At 37.3% G+C, this 21938-nt stretch overlaps 1 protein-coding gene across 9 annotated transcripts in view; it reads left to right on the top strand.

Moving 5' to 3' along the window:
- The window catches only part of CACNA2D1 (calcium voltage-gated channel auxiliary subunit alpha2delta 1), a gene marked incomplete at both ends in the record, with an annotated part of 512237 nt that overhangs the window by 370203 nt on the left and 120096 nt on the right, over positions 1-21938 (top strand). For all 9 annotated transcript variants that reach the window (XM_082846527.1, XM_082846526.1, XM_082846525.1 and 6 more), the window contains 2 exons: positions 18397-18466; positions 21020-21070. In XM_082846527.1, coding sequence (XP_082702653.1) covers positions 18397-18466; positions 21020-21070 — 121 coding nt within the window. The remainder of the gene's footprint in view (positions 1-18396; positions 18467-21019; positions 21071-21938) is intronic.

The following is a 21938-nucleotide window of genomic DNA, read 5'->3' as shown; positions in this document are numbered from 1 at the left end:
TAGATAATGTCTATATTTGTATGGCAATAGCAGTGAATAAAAGTATGTGGGCATTATCAGACTAAATAGCACTCAAATTAGGTAATGATATATAACTTCTTGCAACAAGTGCCAGATGGTAAGATCATTGACAGTTATTTTTCTGCAGAAATCCAATGGAATACGAAAGGCCTACTCTGTATTTCAATGTGGAAAAAATCATGAGTTAGAAAAATATTAATGTTAATATCTGATGTCGAAAATATTACCACGTAGGTTATGATAATAGTGGAATTTTCTACTTACAGAAATATTGTTCAGTACAATACATTTCTAAAATACTCTTGTTATTAATATGCTAAATACCATATAGCAGGAATTTGAAAATTTTCAAATATTTTCAAATAATATAAAGAGAAAAAGTATTATTACTCATGTACGTAGTAAACCTAACATAATAAACTTTAAAGTTATAGCAGGTCTTTTAAAATTTTATTTTATTTTATTTTTAAAATTTTTTTATTTTTGGCTGTGTTGGGTCTTTGTTGCTGTGTGCGGGCTTTCTCTAGTTGCGGCGAGCGGGCTTCTCATTGTAGTGGCTTCTCTTGTTGCGGAGCACGGGCTCTATGCACTTGGCTTTAGTTGTTGCAGCACACGGGCTCAGTAGTTGTGGCTTGCGGGCTCTAGAGCACAGGCTCAGTATTTGTGACGCACGGGCTTAGTTGCTCCACGGCATGTGGGATCTTCCTGGACCAAGGCTCAAACCTCTGTTCCCTGCACTGGCAGGCAGATTCTTAACCACTGCACCACCAGGGAAGTCCCTATAGAAGGTCTTATAAGACATTTATAAGTACAATTAAAAAAAAATACACAAGTAATAACAATAATACATGAATATAATTATATTTATCAATAACTTATTGCATTATGTAGCTTTTAAGTCTTTTAAAATATATTACCTCAATACAAAATTCCATATATATGCAGTTGAAGGAAGGAGAAAAAATAAGAGAAAATTAGGATAATGAGGAGAAATGAAGAGCCCAGTACTAGAGGGAAATTGATGATGCCATGAATAAAAGAAAGACACATAAGGATTATGAGAGAGAAATAGGAATGGGAGTGGGAGGGAAGATTGTATAAGAAAGGGGAGAGAGAACATTGGGGTCAAGAGGCGGAAGGAAAGATAGATCATATTTTGCACACTTCAAAGATGGCTCTTTTTAGAAATAGCAATTTGTAAACATACCAATAAATCATCTTTTATGTTTTTTCTTTTAAATGCTAATTGAGGGATTATGGCTTTAATTTTTTTTAAACCCTAATCATATATTTCCTAATACGTTGACATTTGTCCATTTTTACCTTGGGAAAGATCTTTAAAGGTTTAATTTAGCTGAATCCATGTGGTCCCCCCAGGACATTAGCTGTGGAAGCAACGCTGGGCTCTTCTGTGATGTCTTGTTTTTCAGCAAGTGTTTGACAGACAAGCTGACTCACCAAATGATCTCCGAGCCCCTGTAATGGCTCTCTTGACTGCTATGAAACACAACCCTCAATGAAATTTCAGTTTTAGTGAGTCTGTTGCTGAGTTGCTCTTTTTATTTTATTTTTAAATTATTTTTTGACATACAAAAAGCTGTACATAGTTAATGTATACAACTTGATGAGTTTGGAGATAAGTATACATTGGTGATACCACCACCACAATCAATGCCATAAAGCCTATCTTCCGTCTGTATAAGTTTCCTCCCACCCTCTTATTTATTATTATATGTGTTGTGATAAGAACACTTAACATAAGACCTACCCTGTGCAGGGAGATGAGCAGCCAGGATGGCTGTTCTCTTGCCCTCGGTCCATCCCCTGCTCAACTAGTCCCTGCTTCACCTACACCCTACTCACCTGACTGACCTTCCCTCTTAATAACACAGCCTAATCAGTAAATGCCTACTTACTTGCCACCAGCCCCAACTTATGACTGTTCTAAGCTTTAGATCAGAACATCGCCACCTGATAGATTACCAAAGGGGCAGTGAGGGGCATGCTTCTCTGCTGGTTTCCCTGGTAACCGATGAGCCAACTAGACATCAGTGTCAGTTCTCCTTGTAACTGGGAACCTCCCCTCCCCACCTCCACTCCTATCAAAGCCTGCTGCCATGTTCTGCCCGCCAGCAGCTGTTTACGATGGGGTGTCACTCCAGGACCTTGTTTCAGACCCATAAGCTCCCCCATCCATCAAACCATTGACGTCTCTGTCACTGACTCTAGGCTCTTTCTTCTTGAAGCTGAGAGAGTACAGGGCTTGCAGGCCTGCGGGTTGCAGCCCGACATACCCTTTTAGCAAAATTTTAAGTGCACAATACAGTATTGTTACTTACAGGCTCTATGCTATACAGAAGATCTCTAGGGCTTATTCATTTTTTATAACTGAAGCTTTGTACCCTTTGACCGATACCTCCTTATTTCCCACTTTCCCCAGCCCCTGGCAGCCACCATTCTACTCTGCTTCTGTAAGTTCGACTAGGTTAGATTCCTCATATAGGTGATATCATGTAGTACTTGTCCTTCTGTGTCTGCTTATTTTATTTAGCGTAATATTCACCAGGCTCATTCATGTTGTCACATGTGGCAGGATTTCCTCTTTCTTAAAGCTGAATGAGTGCTCTTTATGGTAATAATGCTGTAATAGAACCAAATCTCTTTAGCAAAGACACTAAGACGATATTATAATTAAAGGTAGACCACTATATTTCTTTTTATGCTAAGACGTGTTTTCAGCACCTTTCACACTTCTTTCAGGTTTAAAGACTTTTTACAGTGAAGTGATTTTTAAAAAATTTCTCGGTAAGCCATACTTTCCTCTCTGATTTTAACCTTGCCATTTTGATACCAGGCAAATTAACGTAGAACAGCTCATCCCTGATTACTGTCTGTTAAAGCAAATATCAAAATAGCCTTTAAATATTGTTAATTATCTTAATTGTGAGTGTTACTTAATTGGATTTTCAAATAACAAGATTTGGGGCTCAGGCTAGAAGCTCCCTACTAGCTGTGAGGAACTGGGTGAGTCTCCTAAACTTTCTGAGCTTTAGTCATCAAATCTGAAAAATAGGAACACCAAGGCTTCAGTTTATCCTCTGAGGGTTGTTGTGATCAATGAGATAATAGAAGGAAAAGTACTTTGGAAAATGCAAAACAGTAGGCATTTTTACAAGAGTGAGTATCAACTAGAATAATTTTGCCTAAATCCAGATTTCTCTTCATGTGAGAAATTAAAAAACGTAATTGAGGTCGCAATCAATTGACAAGGGAGCAGAAGCTGAAATAAAAATGTGGAAGGAGTTCTAGACAGATGACTAAGCAATAATACCTAGCAGTACCTCCACACAGTGGAGTTGGTCAGAAGATGTAGGTTTTAGATGATGACCTTGTCACCTCTCTGTAGGGTGGCTAGATAAAATAATGGATGCCCGGGCTTCCCTGGTGGCGCAGTGGTTGAGAGTCTGCCTGCTGATGCGGGGGACGCGGGTTCGTGCCCCGGTCTGGGAGGATCCCACGTGCCGCGGAGCGGCTGGGCCTGTGAGCCATGGCTGCTGGGCCTGCGTGTCCGGGGCCTGTGTTCCGCAGCGGGAGAGGCCACAACAGTGAGAGGCCCACATACCGCAAAAAAAAATAATAATAATAATAAAATAAAGGATGCTCAATTAAAATTCAGTTTCAGATAGAGAAGAATTTTTTAGTGTAATTATGCGATACTTGGGAAATATTTACATTCAGATGTGTGGTTTTTTTAATCAAAATTCAACTTTAACTGGATGTCCTGTATTTCTTTTTCCTAAATTGGTTAACTTTATCTCTCAGGCTCTGAGTTTGTGAGAAAATATGAGAAATCAACTTCCCCACTACCTCACAGAATTGTGAGGATCAAACAGTCTATTTCATATATTAATGTTGGGTTGGCCAAAAAGTTCATTCAGGTTTTTCCATATCGTCTTACAGAAAAACCCGAGCAAACTTTTTGGCCAACCCAATACAAATGTAGAATTTTGTAATTGTCATTTTTTTAATTCTGTAAACTACCTTTAAAAGATGTTGCCACATTATTGTAAATAAAGTGTTTTGTAGAAATTAGAATTCTCTGACTCACAATAGAGTCTAAAAAAATAGTCTTTGTCAGTGTTAAGATGCTACTTAGAACAGGGCTACGTGATGTGAGTGGCTTAAGCAGGTATATACCCAATAGCCTGGGTATAAATCCTGCTGCCATAAATTGAAGTGGTGGTAAGCTTTGGAAAAGTCACGGACTTGAGCTGTGAAACGAGGATAAAATGGTTAAATTGTAGAATTGTTAAGAGGAAAAAGGAATGAAATATGTTTCTTATTTGCTAAAATGTGTAGGAGAAAGTCAGTGATGGTTAGCCACCCTCATGATTTCCATTTGTTAGGTTGTTTAAACCGCATGGAGACAACTACTGCTTCCATATAAGGAGGGCTCTAGAGCTGACATAATATAAAGGCACCTCTGCAGAGTGATTCTGAATAGCAGTTTGGTAATTAGTGGGAATTTGTACTCTAACATCTGTCCTTAGACTGAATATCAATAAATTGTCTGTTTTCTAATTTGGTTGATATGTATGGAAATAAGCTATAAAAATGACTTGTATGTCTTTTTTCTTTTTTCCCCTCTTTCTCCTCTCCAAATTAGAAGGTAGGTAGGCTGGCTGTGTGATAATAGAAGGAACATTATACTGAGGGAAGAGAAGTTCTTGATTCGTATTAAAGCTGCCATCATAGGTGTGTACTTCCGCTAAGTCATGTTCTATCTGTGAACCTATTTCTTCAGCAGTAATTTGGGATGATTGAAGAATGTGATTTCCAGGGCAGACACTATCTTTATTTACTTACACATTTAGACCTTTGGCATTTGCTAAGTTCACAGTCTTTGTTCTGTAGGATGGTAACTAGAGGGGCTTGCCTTAGTTATACAGCTTGTTTCATGGCAGAGTAAAGCTGGAACCCATGTCTGGTGACATCTTCGTTGAATATGTGATGACTGGACAATCAGTTTAATTTATGAGTGCTTTCCTTTAGAAGCCCTTAATTGATTTATATAAATTTACCTTAATGCTAGTAAAACGGCTTTCAAGAGCTATCAACTTTGTGAATTTTTATGCAGCATAGAAACGGTACATACAAACTACGCATTTCATCTATTAGTGTCTCTTGAAATTGTACCAATTACTATAGTAATTGGGATTGTAATCAGGACTTAGTGGCTTGTTAAAATGCCAATGTAGGCAGCTTACTCTTTTTAGATAATTAGTTGCACTTAAAAGAAAGAAAAAAACTAAAAATTTCCTAAATTTCATATTACATTTTAAAAATATCTTATTAATCATTTGTTCTTTCTTCATCCTCCTTCATTTGTTCATTTCAAAAACGTGGGTTTACAGTACAGGAACCTAACATATGTTGAATTAGTTTTAAATATTCCTTAGGGAGACACTTCCTTGTTCTTATATCTGCTAGGATTTTGGTAGAAGAAAATGCAAAAGGACCTGTGTGCAAAGTATATAGAAGGACATATTTTTGCCATGCGGATAGCCAGTTGTTCTTGAGCTGCTTAACTCTTTTTTTTTTTTTTTTTTTTTTTTTTTTGCGGTACGCGGGCCTCTCACTGTTGTGGCCTCTCCCGTTGCGGAGCACAGGCTCCGGACGCGCAGGCTCAACGGCCATGGCTCACGGGCCCAGCCGCTCCGCGGCATGTGGGATCTTCCTGGACCAGGGCATGAACCCATGTCCCCTGCATCGGCAGGCGGACTCTCAACCACTGCGCCACCAGGGAAGCCCCTCTTTTTGAAAATACTTTAAAAATGTTTTAAACAGCAAATAGCAGATGACAAAGTAGTCCAAAGAATCCTTTTTTGGTTATTTAAGAAGGGAGCATTTGATAGATTTCTGGTTGATTTGAAGAAAACAAGATAACAGTGGATCTTCAACATTTTGGGGCATTTATAAAAGAACTACTTTCATTGATCAATTATCTTAAAAAAATACCTGTATTTTTGTTTTTTACTTTGATATTTGTGAATGGATACAAAGTTTAACTATAAATATGTTTAACTACATTTGTTGATTGCTGTATAAATATACTTTATGTGGAAATGATTACTTTATTGGTTTTTTTATGTTAATAATGATTAAAGTCCAGTGTATCAGTTAGGACTAGTATTAGCTACCAGTTAAAGAAAAGCCAGAACAATGGTGATTTCAACACTATGGAGGTTTGTTTCTCACTCAAGTCAAAGAATATCAGTTACAGAGACCAGGACTGATAAGGAAGCTTCACATATAAGGGGTTGACAACTCCTGTCATTTCTCTGTCATCCTCTGAGTAAATTGTCTGCTGCAGTGTCCACCACTGTTGCTTGTGTTTTTTCTTAAGGGACTAAGAGTGGTATTCCCTCCCTTTTTAAGGCACTTTCTGGAAGTCATACAAAACCTTTCACGTGACATTGGCCAGAGTTTAGTGGTCTCATGGTCACAGTTAGCTTCAAGGCGCCATGTACACAGCTAAAAATCACAAGCTATACCGAGGAGGAAGGGGAGGAGAGATATTGGGAGACAAAAAATCTCTGTCATGGTTCCTCTACTCTTTCTGTGAGTTTTGGCTTTTTTAGATTCTACCAATAAGTGATGTCATACAGTATTTGTCTTTCTGTCTGACTTAGCCCTCATAAAAGTGTATCAAATCAACACATTGTACACCTTAAACTTACACAATGTTATATCTGAATTATAGCTCAATAAAAAAAGATAAAATGAGAAAAACATAAAAATGAATACATGAATTTAGTGACAGACATAGGATATAAGTTAAGATGACTAATTTTTTTTTTTTTTTTTTGCGGTACGTGGGCCTCTCACTATTGTGGCCTCTCCTGTTGCGGAGCACAGGCTCCGGATGCACAAGCTCAACGGCCATGGCTCACGGGCCCAGCCGCTCTGAGGCATGTGGGATCCTCCTGGACCAGGGCACGAACCCGTGTCCCCTGCCTCGGCAGGCGGACCCCCAACCACTGCGCCACCAGGGAAGCCCTAAGATGACTAATTTTTAATTTGGATATGAGAATGCTTACTGAATAAAAATATCAGAAATATTTTTATTTGGGGACTAAAATGATGAGTTTGACTTAGAATAGTAAAATTTGATGTATTGACAGGAGAGTCCACAATAATTCTATTTACACCCAAGCACAAGGTTTATATTCTGAATTACATGATTTGCTTTTCTATATACCGTCAATAAGTTGTGTTGTCTGAGGGACACATCTTATATATATACAAATTAATGTATTATTTTGAAATTCTCACATGATGCTGATTTACAGAGGTATTTCTGTAGCCTTATTTTTGTTTCCTTTTACATAACCTCATCTCTTACCTGAGTCTGTCTTATTTTTCTCATGTAAGTGTTGCAGAGTTGCTAACTTTGCAATCAACTATGGATCCAGTCACACTTAAACTGATGAAATGATTTCACAGGTGAGAGCAGTTAAGTAGGATGCTAATATGAAAATGGAAGGTGCTCTTAATTTGATGGGGGATAACACTGTATATAAAATATGTGAATAAGTTTAGTTTAAAAGCTTTAGCTCTTTGTAACTTCTAAAATATCTCAATCTGTTCCTTTTTCTTTGATATACTGCTAAATTTGTATACCTTATGCTGTCCATTTTTAGATGCATAGAACCATCTTTGATATGTAATTCATTTTATGTTCAGTATATTTTATTAAGAAAAATTAAAAACATTTTTGTCAAAAATTCAGACTTTTTAAGTACTTCTCTCAGATATACCAAATATAAAATTTCTAAGAAATATATCCTTACCCCATTACCTAAGAAGATTTACTGACATAAAAATAGGAAATTTGTTCCTGTAGAATCATTGTTTGTTTTTATAAATATGTCATTATCATCACCTAACTGGATTTATTTGCTTGCAAAAACAGAAAGCTTTTTCTCTGTTGGAGTTCACATTTTTCTCTATGTAGCACACATCTGCCATTATTTTCCAGTAAATCCTTCTCATCTTTTACTTCATAGAACTTAATGTGTTCAAGTTTATTTTTGAGCCACAGCTAATAACTACATATGGACCATCTAAATGATTAAGTCTTTGTGTACCATTTACTTTATGGAATATTTCACTTAACCACACAACTTGACCTTGTTATCTGTTACTTCTGTTGACAAACAAATATCCCTTGTTAAATGGAAATGTTTTACCTGGTCTATCTGACATCTACAGAATTACCAGAAAATCACTTTGTAATAAGTACTTTAATTTTTAAAACTATGATCATTTATCCTTGGCTTTAATACTGTGTATCTGTATGTGAGTTTCCAGTGCTTATTTTTCTATAAATTAGAGAAGTGTTCTGGACATATTACAGTGGAGATACCAAAGGTGCTCTCAAGCCAATATAACACTATCATTGAACTTCAAGTCTCATTGTTCAGAAACAGTATTAAAATCTAAAAAGAATCTGATTATGTCAATATAGTCAAGTGTGAGTTGGAAGGAAGAAAACTGATAAGAACAAGCAAAACTGCTGTTTCTGAAGAAATTGAGGTATCCGAAGGATTCAAATACCAGTAGGAGAGAATTTTGCTCTGGAGGAGCTCACAGGTAGATGAGACAGAAAAAATATAAAGACATTAACACACAATGCAAAGAGACATCTAATAAATTTATTAAAAAGTTATCTGGAGGGGCTTCCCTGGTGGCGCAGTGGTTGAGAGTCTGCCTGCCAATGCAGGGGACACGGGTTCGAGCCCTGGTCGGGGAAGATCCCACGTGCCACGGAGCAACTGGGCCCGTGAGCCACAAATACTGAGCTCTGTGTGTCTGGAGCCTGTGCTCCGCAGCAAGAGAGGCCGTGACAGTGAGAAGCCCGCGCACCGCGATGAAGAGTGGCCCCTGCTTGCCACAACTAGAGAAAGCCCTCGCACAGAAACGAAGACCCAACACAGCCAAAAATAAATAAATGAATAAATAAATTAAAAAAAAAAGTTATCTGGAGTTAACTTAGATTATCACTTCTCCAGTAAAATTAAACAGTCTGGAACTGTTCACTTAATTCCATTTGACTCACTTGCTGTGGCCTTGAGGCCATCCAAAAACTCTAAACCAGCCTACATTTTGAGTTTTGTCTCTTACTGTACAGTTAAACCTTCACCATGTACCCCAAATTGCCTTTTTTTCCCCTTTTTAAACTCTTAATTTCATTTTATTTTCTACAACCTGTCCCCCCCTTTTTCCTATCTCTATATGCTTTGATCCCAGACCCCCATTTCTGGTCATATGCATCTTATCCATCATTCAAAATAGAATACAGACATGTGAAGGCTTTCCTAAAAGCAATCTTTCTTTATTTTGTTCTCTCAGAGAACTTGGTTTTTATCTAGATTACAACAGCTATCAAATTTTTTCTTCCTTCAGGATTTATTTTCATATGCTCTTTTTTAAACAACATGGCAATATAAGTAACTGCAGGTAAAGAGGTATATAAATCTATATCTATACCTGTATCTATATCTATATCTAATGTGTGTGTGTGCGTGCCCCGTAGCACCTAAGGCAGAGCCTTGCATATAGTGAAGAATAGGGATTTGCTGAATTAAGCTAGATAAACAAGTCAGGGTCATATCAGCTGAAAACAAGTTATCACAGTAGAACTTCAGAGAATCAGTTTCTAAATAAAATGAAACAAGGGGAAAATGCAGATAGGAAACAGAGTTACCATTATCTGTGTCCCTGCCTATACACCTTTCCCATCCTGCCCTCTTCCTTCTGCCAGTATTCTTCAGGGGTTTCTGGGGTAACCTCTTGAAGTCAGTTTTTAGATTCCTAGGGAGTTTTTTGACTGTGTGACACCAGCCTGCATCATGGGGAGGGGGTAGGATGGGAAAATGGTATGAGGTTCCAAGCCCTAGTCATAAGACTATGCATTTACGTAGTTAAAATCTAAGCACATTTTATAGTAATCTATTAGTTTAAAAAATCTACAACCTATGATAAGTAGTTCCAGTGACTCAGTGATGCTGTTTTCAAATATCCACATATGGAGTACTTAGTATTGTGCCACCACTAGTTCTAAATGTTTACGTGTATAAATAATTGAATCTTAGCTATAACCCTTGGAGGTGGAAACTGTTACCCCCGTTTTACTGGAAAAGGTTAAGTAATTTATCCAATGAAAATCTAGGTAGACTAGCTCTAAAACTTATCTCTTAAGTGCTACACTAGGTTATTTCCAGTCAGAGAAGAAAATTTTGAAGGGACAAAGGAATAGGCTCTTCTTACTAGCATTTACCCAGCTGGAATGACTGCCTTCAGCCTGTGGATCCCACTGGTGGTTCTACGCTGTAAAGCTTCAGTTGTTCAGGATTTGAAAACTTGATCTGGGAATGGTTATTGTTTGGGGACCAGTTACTGTTCAGAAACATATGTGTACCCTGAAATTCATCATTGATCCATGAAAGATAAGACAGTCATCACAACTGCCTAGATTCTAGCAATACAAATATTATATAGCAATAAGCAGTTTCCTAGGGCCAAAATAATACTCTCCTAAGAAGACAATATAAGAAAAAATAGTGAAATAGATTTCAAACATTCTATGAAGCTTTTGCCTCTTGCACTTTCTCCGAGCTTTAAAACTTGACTCGGGTCTATGTCACTGGGTACAGTTCTGACCTGTGTCAGGCTATTAATTCAGTTCCATACACAATAGCTAGCACAACAGAAATATAAATATTTCTCTCAGGTGGAACTCCTACTTAGTAGGTAAATCAGTTGGTTGGGGTAAGTCTGGTCCATGAGGTTTCCAGAGACTGAGGGTTCCATCTATCTGCCATTCCTTAGGTTGTTGCCCTCATCTGAAGGATCAAAACTGGATCAATACTACTACATCCACAGTTGAGGCCAAAAGTAAAGGGGAAAAAACTGGAAGGCAAGCAGCATGACCCCCAAATTGTACATGTGTCACTTCTGCTCACATGCTATTGACTAAAATTTTATCACATGACCCCACCTTGGCAAAAGAGACTGAGAAGTACAGTTTCTTGTGGGCAGCCAACTAAAACTTTAGGGTTACTTTTACCAGAAGGAAAAACAAAAGTGTATTTTGAAGGCCGGTCACAGTCTGTTCCTCTGGGAGTGTAAGTATCTGTGCACACTTTCCCATACATAGAACATACTCACTTCTTTTCCACAGGAGATGTTCCAAAGTCCCAACAAGTTGGTACCTTCAGCTCAAAATTCAGGATCTCCAGGTCACATGCAATTCTCTCCATCATGCGGATATGACTTTTCCTAATTTGGCTACCTAACAACGCAGCAGAATACCCGTTACTTACTCTGCCCTATTCCCATCACTGACCAGATATCTAATAGGCAATGGTGCTGTCTTCTGGATGACAATAAAAACTTCCATATGGAGAAAGTGAGAGGGAAAAAGAGAGCAATCACTGGTCCATGATGTATCATAATCCTCCAGGCAAGGAAATATAAAGACCTCCTACTCCTGCATAAAGTTTCTTGGTTAGCCCATCTGACGGTTCCCGGTAGTGTTCTGTGGTTGCAACTCTCTTGTCTGTAACCCTTTCAAGCACATGTGAAGGGGCGTGCTTGGGGTTAAACAGCTTTCATACCTTGCTGTTTCTGGTGCAGGTTTAGAGCTCAAAAACTGCTTTAGGGTTCACAACAGTTGCAGGATTTCTGCAGACTAGGTTTGTGCTTTCTTTGGTAACACAAATATCAGTGACAACACGTGGTTGGCTTCCAATTTTTTTCTTCTAGCGAGTTTCCCAGCCCTAGGGAAATCTAAATCCCCAGCCCTAGGATTTAGTCTAGAAGTCATTCTTAAGCTCAACGTGCTATACATTTACTGGGTTCTGTATTTAGCCCTTTCTTATCTCTCTCATCTTAAAGGTGGCTTACTTGACAACATTGCTGAGAACAGAACATAGTAGTGGACATTATTCATCTTTACGTTGTCTATCTGTACCTGTGGCAGAGGCTGCTGGCTGTCTACGAAAGTTCTGTCCTCCCGTTCTAGCCTAATGTTTTGCTTTTGGGCATGACTGCCTAGCCAGGACCACTCTTGCATCTGTGTAGGACCATGTGACTAGTTCTTACCAGCAGAATATGAGTGAAAGTGAAATATGTGTCACTTCAAATCTGAGGTTGTTAGGACTTGGTTGTTCCTTCTCCTTGGAACTTCCTGCCTCCCTCTGTCAGCTGCATGTCACTGTCCTAGGTGACCTTGGAAACCAAGCATTGAAGAATGCAAAAGCTGCACCAGCTACAGGTCTCTGAATACCTGTTTGGAGCAGAATCTATGCCTTGTGACTAGTAGTATCTAACTTAATCTGCTCGATGAGACAGAAATAATCTTTACTGTGCAGAAACAGAAGATTTGAGATTGCTCAAGTCACTTTGTGTTACCATAGCTAATACAGAATTCTCTTTCTATGTTTAGGGTTTCCTAGGTTAAAAAGTTTTATTGGGGAGCAGAGCCTATCTGCTGCCTCAAAATCTGAAGAGGACAGCTATTTGCTTTCCAAGAGGCACTGACACCTTGACATGTGTACATAACCCTCACTCTGTTATGTACCTGACCCTTGATGGGGGAGCCATGATGCAAATAAATTAAGGACTGTGTAGAATCCATACTGAGACGGTAGTAGTTGCTCAGCAACACTCAGATTCCAGGAAATTTTGTGAGCTGTGCAGTACACATTTATTGAATTAATTTTTCCTTAGAAGAACAGTCCAAATTCATTATCTTGGCTAGCAATTCAGAACCATGACTAATACTTCATAGGAGATGATTGAGACAAGCCTAAAACAAATGATTCACATAACATAAATTAGATCCAGGCAGTAGAAACAGGGTTGGTTTTTATAGGCATTTTTGAGTATGTGAAATTTACTTTTTTTGTCTTTCCATGAGACTAAAAATTGAAGTCTTTTAGAATTAGAAAATGCATTTTAAGTTAATTGGAAATGCAATTAGATGTCATTTGAAATAGTGTTTCTACCAAGGGAATCAGCCCTCAATTCATCATTTTGTACTTTATTGTCTCCTAGCAGAAATTTAAAAAATTGATACTCTATTCTTTTTAGACCATATTAACTAGAAAATGCCTCTACAATCTGCATACTTTCTCAAGAATATTTCAGTATCCTAAGTTAACGTACAAGTAAACACCTTTTTTAACTCAGTGGTTTGATACTGACATAGCACACCCTAAATGTCATGTGAAGTAGAAATGTCATCAGATAGATTTAGTCAGATACACCCACAGTTCATTTTTTGTCAGGAAAAAAAAGCATAAATGATCATTATCACCATTAATGATGGCATTCAGAAATGACATGCCCACATTGTAGGCTGTCATTTCCACTCCTTTCTCCTGTCATTCCAAAATCTTACTGGAAAGCAAAAGGGACATTTAAAATGAGTGACATTTCACTTTTTACAGGGACTTGTAGAAGCTCTGATTTCCTTCCAGGGAGCCTTTATTGTACCTCATTATGAAACTGATTATTTCAGGGAATTGCAGTGTATGGTTATTATCTGTTTTTACTATTTGACCTTCCATATTTCTGAGCCTATATATATAATGTACCATGTAAGTACCACAGTGGGATTTTACAACAAACTAATTAGTAATATCACAGAAGAACCTACATTATTTAATTTTAAAATAGTATAAATAATTTAATGTAACCGAGGGATATTTCCTAATAGTAAATGTCTCAGCAGACTTCTAAGGGAACATTATTAATATTTTTAAATAGAAACCATCTAAGATTATAAAACATGTTAAAATGTAATGGTCTGGCTCCTACTGTAAATTATAGCCCTTTTTTCTGTCTTTAAAGAAATAAATTTTATAGAACATAGTAATATATATCACAGTTCATTTCAATTAGCAGTTATACTGAAAACAGATCCTAGGTGAATGTGCTCTGCAAAAAATTCAGAAATCTAATTTAAGCGTGACTTTCAAATTCCAGTTTTTTGAGCACTTTCAACTCATGATGGCCACTATTATATTGGCGGTGGTGATTAATCTCACTTCTCAACTCATCAGATTATTTATGTAAGTCTGAGTCCATTCAGGAGAGAGATAACACAATGTCTTGAACAGGAAAAGTTAATTTTTTTAAGGATAATTTTATTTTTTTTAAATAAAATTATTTATTTTTGGCTCTGTTGGGTCTTCGTTTCTGTGCGCAGGCTTTCTCTCGTTGCGGCAAGAGGGAGCTACTCTTCGTTGTGATGCGCAGGCTTCTCACTGCGGTGGCTTCTCTTGTTGCGGAGCACGGGCTCTAGGTGTGTGGGCTTCACTAGTTATGGCTCGCGGGCTCAGTAGTTGTGGCTCACGGGCTTAGTTGCTCCATGGCATGTGGAATCTTACCGGACCAGGGATCGAACCCATGTTCCCTGCATTGGCAGGTGGATTCTTAACCACTACGCCACCAGGGAAGTCCTAAAAGTTAATTTTTTAATAAAGAATTATTAACTACAGCAGGGATTAAGGAGGGATTGGCTAGAAGTATAGAGAACTCTAAATAATATTGGACTAGCAGGTGAAATATTATATAATTTAATATAATAACTACCACCCATAGGGCAGAAATAGCCCAAGGAAGAGACTTTGGTCCCCCAGTGCCCCTGGATTGAGATGCAGATCTTTTTACAGAGGACATGGTCGTGATCCGCCAAATGTCAGAGAAGGTACTACAGTGTCACACTGGTAGGACTTGCTGGAAGTTCACCCTCTAAAAGGTTCCTGGTGTCTCATCAGAGGCTCTCCACTACAAAAATACCCAGGGGTACTGCTGGAGAACCAGAGAGCTCTCCAGAAGCCTCGGTCTGGAGAAGCTACCCATGAGCTCTGGAGAATACTCGAGCACTGCAGGAGCCAAACACCAGGAAGGCTACATTTGCTGCCAGAGCGTTTGAGCAAACAAACCAGACCAGGAATCAAAAACCACTTTCTCATTCAGCATCTTTCTTTCTTCATCTGTGGACAAAGCTTAAGATTGTGCTTGTGGGTAAAAGAAAAATATTTGAAGGACCCAGAGATATTTTCATAGAACAAGATAAATGGGTGAATTCGGAGCTGAGGCAATAAATGTACAATCAGCATAACAGTATACTAAAAGAAGAATAAAAGTTATTTAAATATGTAGTTATTACAAAGACCCTATCTTGAGGAGTTAGATAATAGTTGAAAGTGAACTGATATGTCTGCCTGCATGCTTGTAGCTTAATTCTAGTGCTACCACAAAAAAAAAAAAAAAAAAAAAAAGTCATTTTATCTCACTGGCTCTAAGTTTCTGCAAATGCAAATGGAAAGAATTAAAGTAAATTGACCATTTCAGTTGCATTGACTGTATCAGTAAATGGTTGTTGGGGGAGTGCTATATTTAAACTTAACTGTTTCTTATAAATGTGATTAGTCATTTAAAATGAATAAATTGTTTTATAATATAGCTGCTAATAAGAAAGAAAATTCACAGTCAAGGAGAGGCTCAGTAGTATATGTTTTTGACATAACCTAAATGGCCAAATTATCTTAGTTGGCTAATAAACGTGATTCTCAGAAAAGTTGTATGTAATTGTCATCATTTCTCAATAAATAAAACGGCAAAATAGATTGAAGGGCATAAGTCATATGAATTATTATTAGGAATTTTCCAAGGAGTCATATGTTTAAAAGTGTTCAAGGAGAGGAGGACTTCAGCATAAAATTATCATCCAATTCATCAGCATTTATTGTTCTCCATTGGGTCTAAGGGGTGCGTGTGTGTGTGTGTGTGTGTGTGTGTGTGTGTGTGTGTAAAGCTTTGTAAAGTATTTTACAAAAGTATTTTAGATTTAATTAGAATAGTGTAAATTAATTGCATTTAAAAAGCAATACAGTTAGATGTACTATTTTACTGCAAATGATAAAGGCTCTGAAACTAACAGAAGATTCTTTTGTTTTTAAGTTTATTATTATTTTTTAAAATTTATTTTGGTTGTGCCAGGTCTTAGTTGCGGCAAGCAGGCTCCTTAGTTGTGGCTCGTGGGCTACTGTAGTTGTGGCACATGTGCTCCTTAGTTGCAGCTGCTGGGCTCCTTAGTCGCGGCTTGTGGGCTGTGCTCCTTAGTTGTGGCACGTGTGCCCCTTAGTTGCGGCTGGCGGGCTTCTTAGTTGCGGCACGTGTGCTTCTTAGTTGTGGCTAGTGGGCTCCTTAGTTGTGGCATGCAAACTCTTAATTGGGGCATGCAAGTGGGATCTAGTTCCCTGACCAGGGATCAAACCCACATCCCCTGCATTGGAAGGCAGATTCTTATCCACTGTGCCACCAGGGAAGTCTCCTAACAGAAGCTTCTTGAATCTGTACTTGAATTACTTCAGATCATTCAAATAAATATCGGGAAAAGTTTTTGTGCGGTTATGTTAATTATAGTGTAACTTTTAAATGATCATTTCAAATGGGCTGGCCATTATCAAATATGGGAATAATAAGGTTAAAAAATTATGCTATTATGTGATAACAATCCAAGAAAAACAATCTTTTTGTAGACCAAGATAATGTAGCATTGAATGAAAATATAAGGATCAAATAATTGTAAGTACAGTTTTCATTAGTGGCAAATAAATTTTCTTTTAAGGTAAATTTTTCTGTTAGTAGAGAAGAAAGAAAATGTATAACCTCTGGACACCTGGTAAAACATATTCATTGTCACCCAGAAAATCCCAATTGTGAACAAGTTATTTCTGAAATAATATGAAAAAGAAATTGACTTATACAACTTTCTTTTGTATTGCTGTGTTGTTTTAAATTTTAAAAAAGAAAAAGGTTAAGGGCATAAAAATGGTATCTCCCATTTTAACATTACTGTGGATAAGCAGAATGTGTCCTTGGTGCTTTGTGACTTTTAAAATTATTACTTTCCTAGATAAAATCTAATATTGGGTCAGCCAAAAGGTCTGTTCAGTTTTTTTCTGTAAGATGGCTCTAGTAGCACTTAGTTGTCTTTAACTTCATTTGAAACAATTTTGTTAGACAGTATGTGACAGCTGTCATATCAGTGTGCATTTAAAAAAGACTTATCAAAATTGGTGAACTTTTGTGTAGCCATTTTAATACTGATGATGGAAGAAAAAAAAAGCAACATTTTTGGCATATTATGCTTCATTATTTCAAGAAAGGTAAAAACGCAACAGAAATGCAAAAAAAATTGTGCAGTGTATGGAGAAGGTGCTGTGACTGATCGAACGTGTCGAAAGTGGTTTGCGAAGTTTCGTGCTGGAGATTTCTTGCTGGAGGATGCTCCAAGGTCGGGTAGACCAGTTGTTGATAGCGATAAAATCGAGACATGAATTGAGAACAATCAACATTATAACACGTGGGAGATAGCCGACATACTCAAAATATCCAAATAAGCATTGAAAATCATTTGCACGAGCTTGGTTATGTTCATCGCTTTGATGTCTGGGTTCCACGTAAGTTAAGCGAAGAAACCTTCTTGACCATATTTCCGCATGCGATTCGCTACTTAAACGTAATGAAAACAAATTGTGACGGGCAATGAAAAGTGGATACTGTACAATAATGTGGAATGGGAACAGATCATGGGATAAGTGAAATGAACCACCACCAACCACACCAAAGGCCAGTCTTCATCAAAAGAAGGTGATGTTGTGTATATGGTAGGACTGGAAAGGAGTCCTCTATTATGAGCTCCTTCCAGAAAACCAAACGATTAATTCCAACACGTACCGCTCCCAATTAGACCAACTGAAAGCAGCACTCGACAAAAAGCGTCCAGAATTAGTCAACAGAAAACACATAATCTTCCATCAGGATAATGCAAGACCACATGTTTCTCTGATGACCAGGCAAAAACTGTTACAGCTTGGCTGGGAAGTTCTGATTCATCCGCCGTATTCACCAGACATCATACCTTCGGATTTCCATTTATTTCGGTCTTTAAAAAATTCTCTTAATGGAAAAAATTTCGATTCCCTGGAAGACTGTAAAAGGCACCTGGAACAGTTCTTTGCTCAAAAAGATAAAAAATTTTGGGGAAATGAAATTATGAAGTTGCCTGAAAAATAGCAGAAAGTAGTAGAACAAAAAGGTGAATACGTTTTTCAACAAAGTTCTTGGTGAAAATGAAAAATCTGTCTTTTATTTTTACTTAAACCGAAGGCACTTTTTGGCCAACCCAATAGTTTGATTTAACTTCTCTATTTGAAGTTTAAATTCTCTCTCTCGCTCTCTCACTCTCTTGCTGTCTCTCAATCACTTTCTCTCTCTCTCTCTTTTTTTAAGCTTCTCCATGGGTTGATAACAGTAGAACTCCAAACAAGATTGACCTTTATGATGTACGCAGGAGACCATGGTAAGAATTTTGGGGTAGCCATGAAAAGATGAAAAAGACAAAATAAGGTTTCTTTTTGTTTGTTTGTTAAAAAGTTGCAAGGAATCTTTCCATTATTAGGATGAATATTGTCTGATTATTTCAAAACCTCTTTTTTTCCCTTTTATACATTTGAATTTTTTATACATTTATACTTTAAAACAGTTAAAGCTAAATGAAGATGATGAATTCAATGGGCAGTGATAATGAAGTTGTTGAAATGATTCATCAAATGCATTTCAAATGGACTACTTTAAGTTTTATAGTCAATGTCATTTCTAAATCTCTTTTAGCTGGTAGGGATTTCTATTGAAAGTCTCCCAGTTTGCTTGGAGTAGGGCTCTAATAATCAACATCTAGATAGAGTAGAATATAGTTTGCCTCTGGTGGTGAACTAATGAGAACTAGCCCCAAGGTAAGAGCTGCCCCTAGTTATAGTCATATAGCTTATGTTTCATTTTTCCAAAAAAAAAGTTTATTTGTTCCTTACTACTAAATAAACTCATTTTCCTAACATATGAATCAAAAAATACCAAATACATCATAATTACACTCACTGGGAAACAATTATTAAACTCGTGCATTTTAATTCATTTTTTGAATGTGTTTAATTGTGTGGTTCTATATTTTTTAATGAGTTCACATGTTATACAATATAGTGCTTTGTAACCTACTCTTTCATATCAATATCTTTTCATAAGAGACACAGTACCATCATCTTAAAAGAATGACCAGATGGTAACTTATTTTAAAAATCCCCTATTATTGGACATTTAGGTTATTTCTGACTTTTTGCTAGGGTTCAGACAAATTGTAAGAGACATAATAGTTGATTCAAAGAAACGTATTTAAGGCTTTTAAAATGCCCTATTAAACGTCCCAGTAGCAATTCACATAAACACCAACCATGTATAATAGTACCAGGTATTATTAATCCACATATTATTCTTGATAATATTTCTCTAAGTTAGTGGCTTTGGAGCCATGGGTTGTTGAGTGGAGGCAAAGCCTATGACATCACATGATTTGGGTTCAGGAACCAGTTGTTTCAGCAGAAACTTAGAAACTAGGTCCCAACTAGAAGAGGCAGACGATATCCTGTCCTCCGTCTTCCTCATGGAGAGGCATGTCAGGACCATTTGTCAAGATGCTAGACATGAACTAGATTTGCCTTCCACTGGAATATCCACTGGAATATCCCAGCAACCCTGCCATTTTACCTTCTAATAGAAAAACAAACTTGAGTGCAAGCTGTAAACTCTGTTTCATGAACATATAGTGCTGAATAGTTACTAATTGTGCTGAATGTTGCCTGAAAACATATTGGCAAGTTATCTGGCAGGCTTCTGAGAAGTTAGATTTAGAATCTTGGACAATAAGTAGAACACCGAGTTCAGATGCAGCTCTTCTTGTTGGGGAAGGCAGGTCCCCACTTCCCATCAGCCTGTGGCCAGGCAACATGAGTTTTCGGGATCATTCACCTGTAGTTAAGTTTATCTCTACAGTGGCTGAACTATTCTCCTTGAGTCTCTTTTCACGTGCAGAGATTCTGAATCTGTAGGGCTGGGGTTGAGTGTGGAAATCAGCATTTTGAACTGGCTCTCCAGGTGATTTTTAAGATACTATAAAGTCTGAGAACCACTACTTGAAACTCTTAGAAGTAACATTATATATTGTTTTTAATTACTTTATTGTCCCTTTGTCAGATTAGACCACTCATCTATTTTTGCCGGGTTTTTTTGTGTGTGTTTAAATATATGATACAATCTTATTATTTGTTTTTATTATTATTCTTTATTTATGTATTTATTTATTTAGTTAGTTTTGGCTGCATTGGGTCTTCGTTGCTGCTCACGGGCTTTCTCTAGTTGTGGTGAGCGGGGGCTACTGTTCGTTGCGGTGCGCGGGCCTCTCATTGTGGTGGCTTCTCTTATTGCAGAGCACGGGCTCTAGGTGTGAGGGCTTCAGTAGTTGTGGCAAGTGGGCTCAGCAGTTGTGGCTCGTGGGCTCTAGAGCGCAGGCTCAGTAGTTGTGGTGCACGGGCTTAGTTGCTCCGTGGCATGTGGGATCTTCCCGGACCAGGGTTCAAACCCATGTCCCCTGCATTGGCAGGCAGATTCTTAACCACTGCGCCAGCAGGGAAGCCCTATTATTATTCTTTAGAGTGAGTTTTAGAACCTGTGGTCAGCAAAATGGAATTTAGGATAACGTTTTTTTTTTTTTTTTAGGGAAATGTTCTTCCAGATGTTAATTTCTTTTGCTCCTAGTATTAAAGCACATCTCTTATTCCTCTGTTATAAATATCTGTAAAACATACCTTATGTATTATGCCTCTGACATTTCTTTTATGTTAAATGTAGCTTTTCTAAAGTTGATGTTACAGAATTGTGAATAAAAGAGTGTCGTCTACCTAGATAGAATGGAAGTAGGGCCTTGCTTGGAAAATATCTCAGAGATTAGTAAATAGCAGTTCAACAAATATCAGTGCTTGAGATTTTACAAGAGAAAAACTTATTCGTATGATATTTGTTACAGGTACATCCAAGGAGCCGCATCTCCTAAAGACATGCTTATTCTGGTTGACGTGTGAGTAGTTAAATATTACGTAATTTTCATATACTGAGAATATAGGGAGGAGTTTTAGATAACAGTAGTAGGTTGGGACTAGAAAATAGGTTGAAAAAAAGACAAGGAATAATTATGATGGCTTTTATATCCAGACAAAGAAATCAAATTAAGGCAGTAACAAAACAAACAAAAATTCCCTTATTGAAAATGAGAGGAATCTATGTCAAAATTGAAAATTATGGCTTGGTTCTAAATCTGAACTTTTTGAAAAATTATTGATTTGCTTCCGGTGTTTTGCTTTATATTTTAAACAATATTAAAGTACATGGTTGCTAAATCCAAGCTGTTTCTGCTTCCATAAAAAGTAGAATAATTAGTTGGCACTTAGTTATTAATGATTCAGATATCTTTTAGGGATTGGCCACAAAATATCAATAGATAAATATTACATATATTGAATGTCAATACTAGGCCTTTCTCAAGGGCAATGCTGAAATACAAGAAAGAATTTCATGAGTTTTTATATTGGTCATTTTATTTTTTTGTCACATTGCTTCAAGTTAGGGTGTGTGTGTGTGCGCACACGCGCGTGTGTGTAATCTTCCAATAAGGTAGAAGGTGAAACGGTAGAACATAGTGAAGAATATATCCAGCTTTGGAGATTTAGTTTTTAAGAGCAATACCAAGGAACTAAAAACGTGAGGTATAAAATGCTTATATTATTTTCCCTGAGAGAATAAAAGTATACCCTCATCTGTTCTTTGCCACTGGAAGAAACAGAATCCAATGTTTTATAGGCAACTAAATTCATTTCACAGGATAGTGTCAGCGTTTGAAAATTTCTCCATTATAATGTGAATTGAATAAGTTTAAAATCTTATAACCT

Source organism: Leucopleurus acutus (genome assembly GCF_964270905.1).
Source record: "Leucopleurus acutus genome assembly, chromosome: 9".
Taxonomy (NCBI): domain Eukaryota; kingdom Metazoa; phylum Chordata; class Mammalia; order Artiodactyla; family Delphinidae; genus Leucopleurus; species Leucopleurus acutus.
This window is presented reverse-complemented; position numbering and strand designations above follow the sequence as displayed.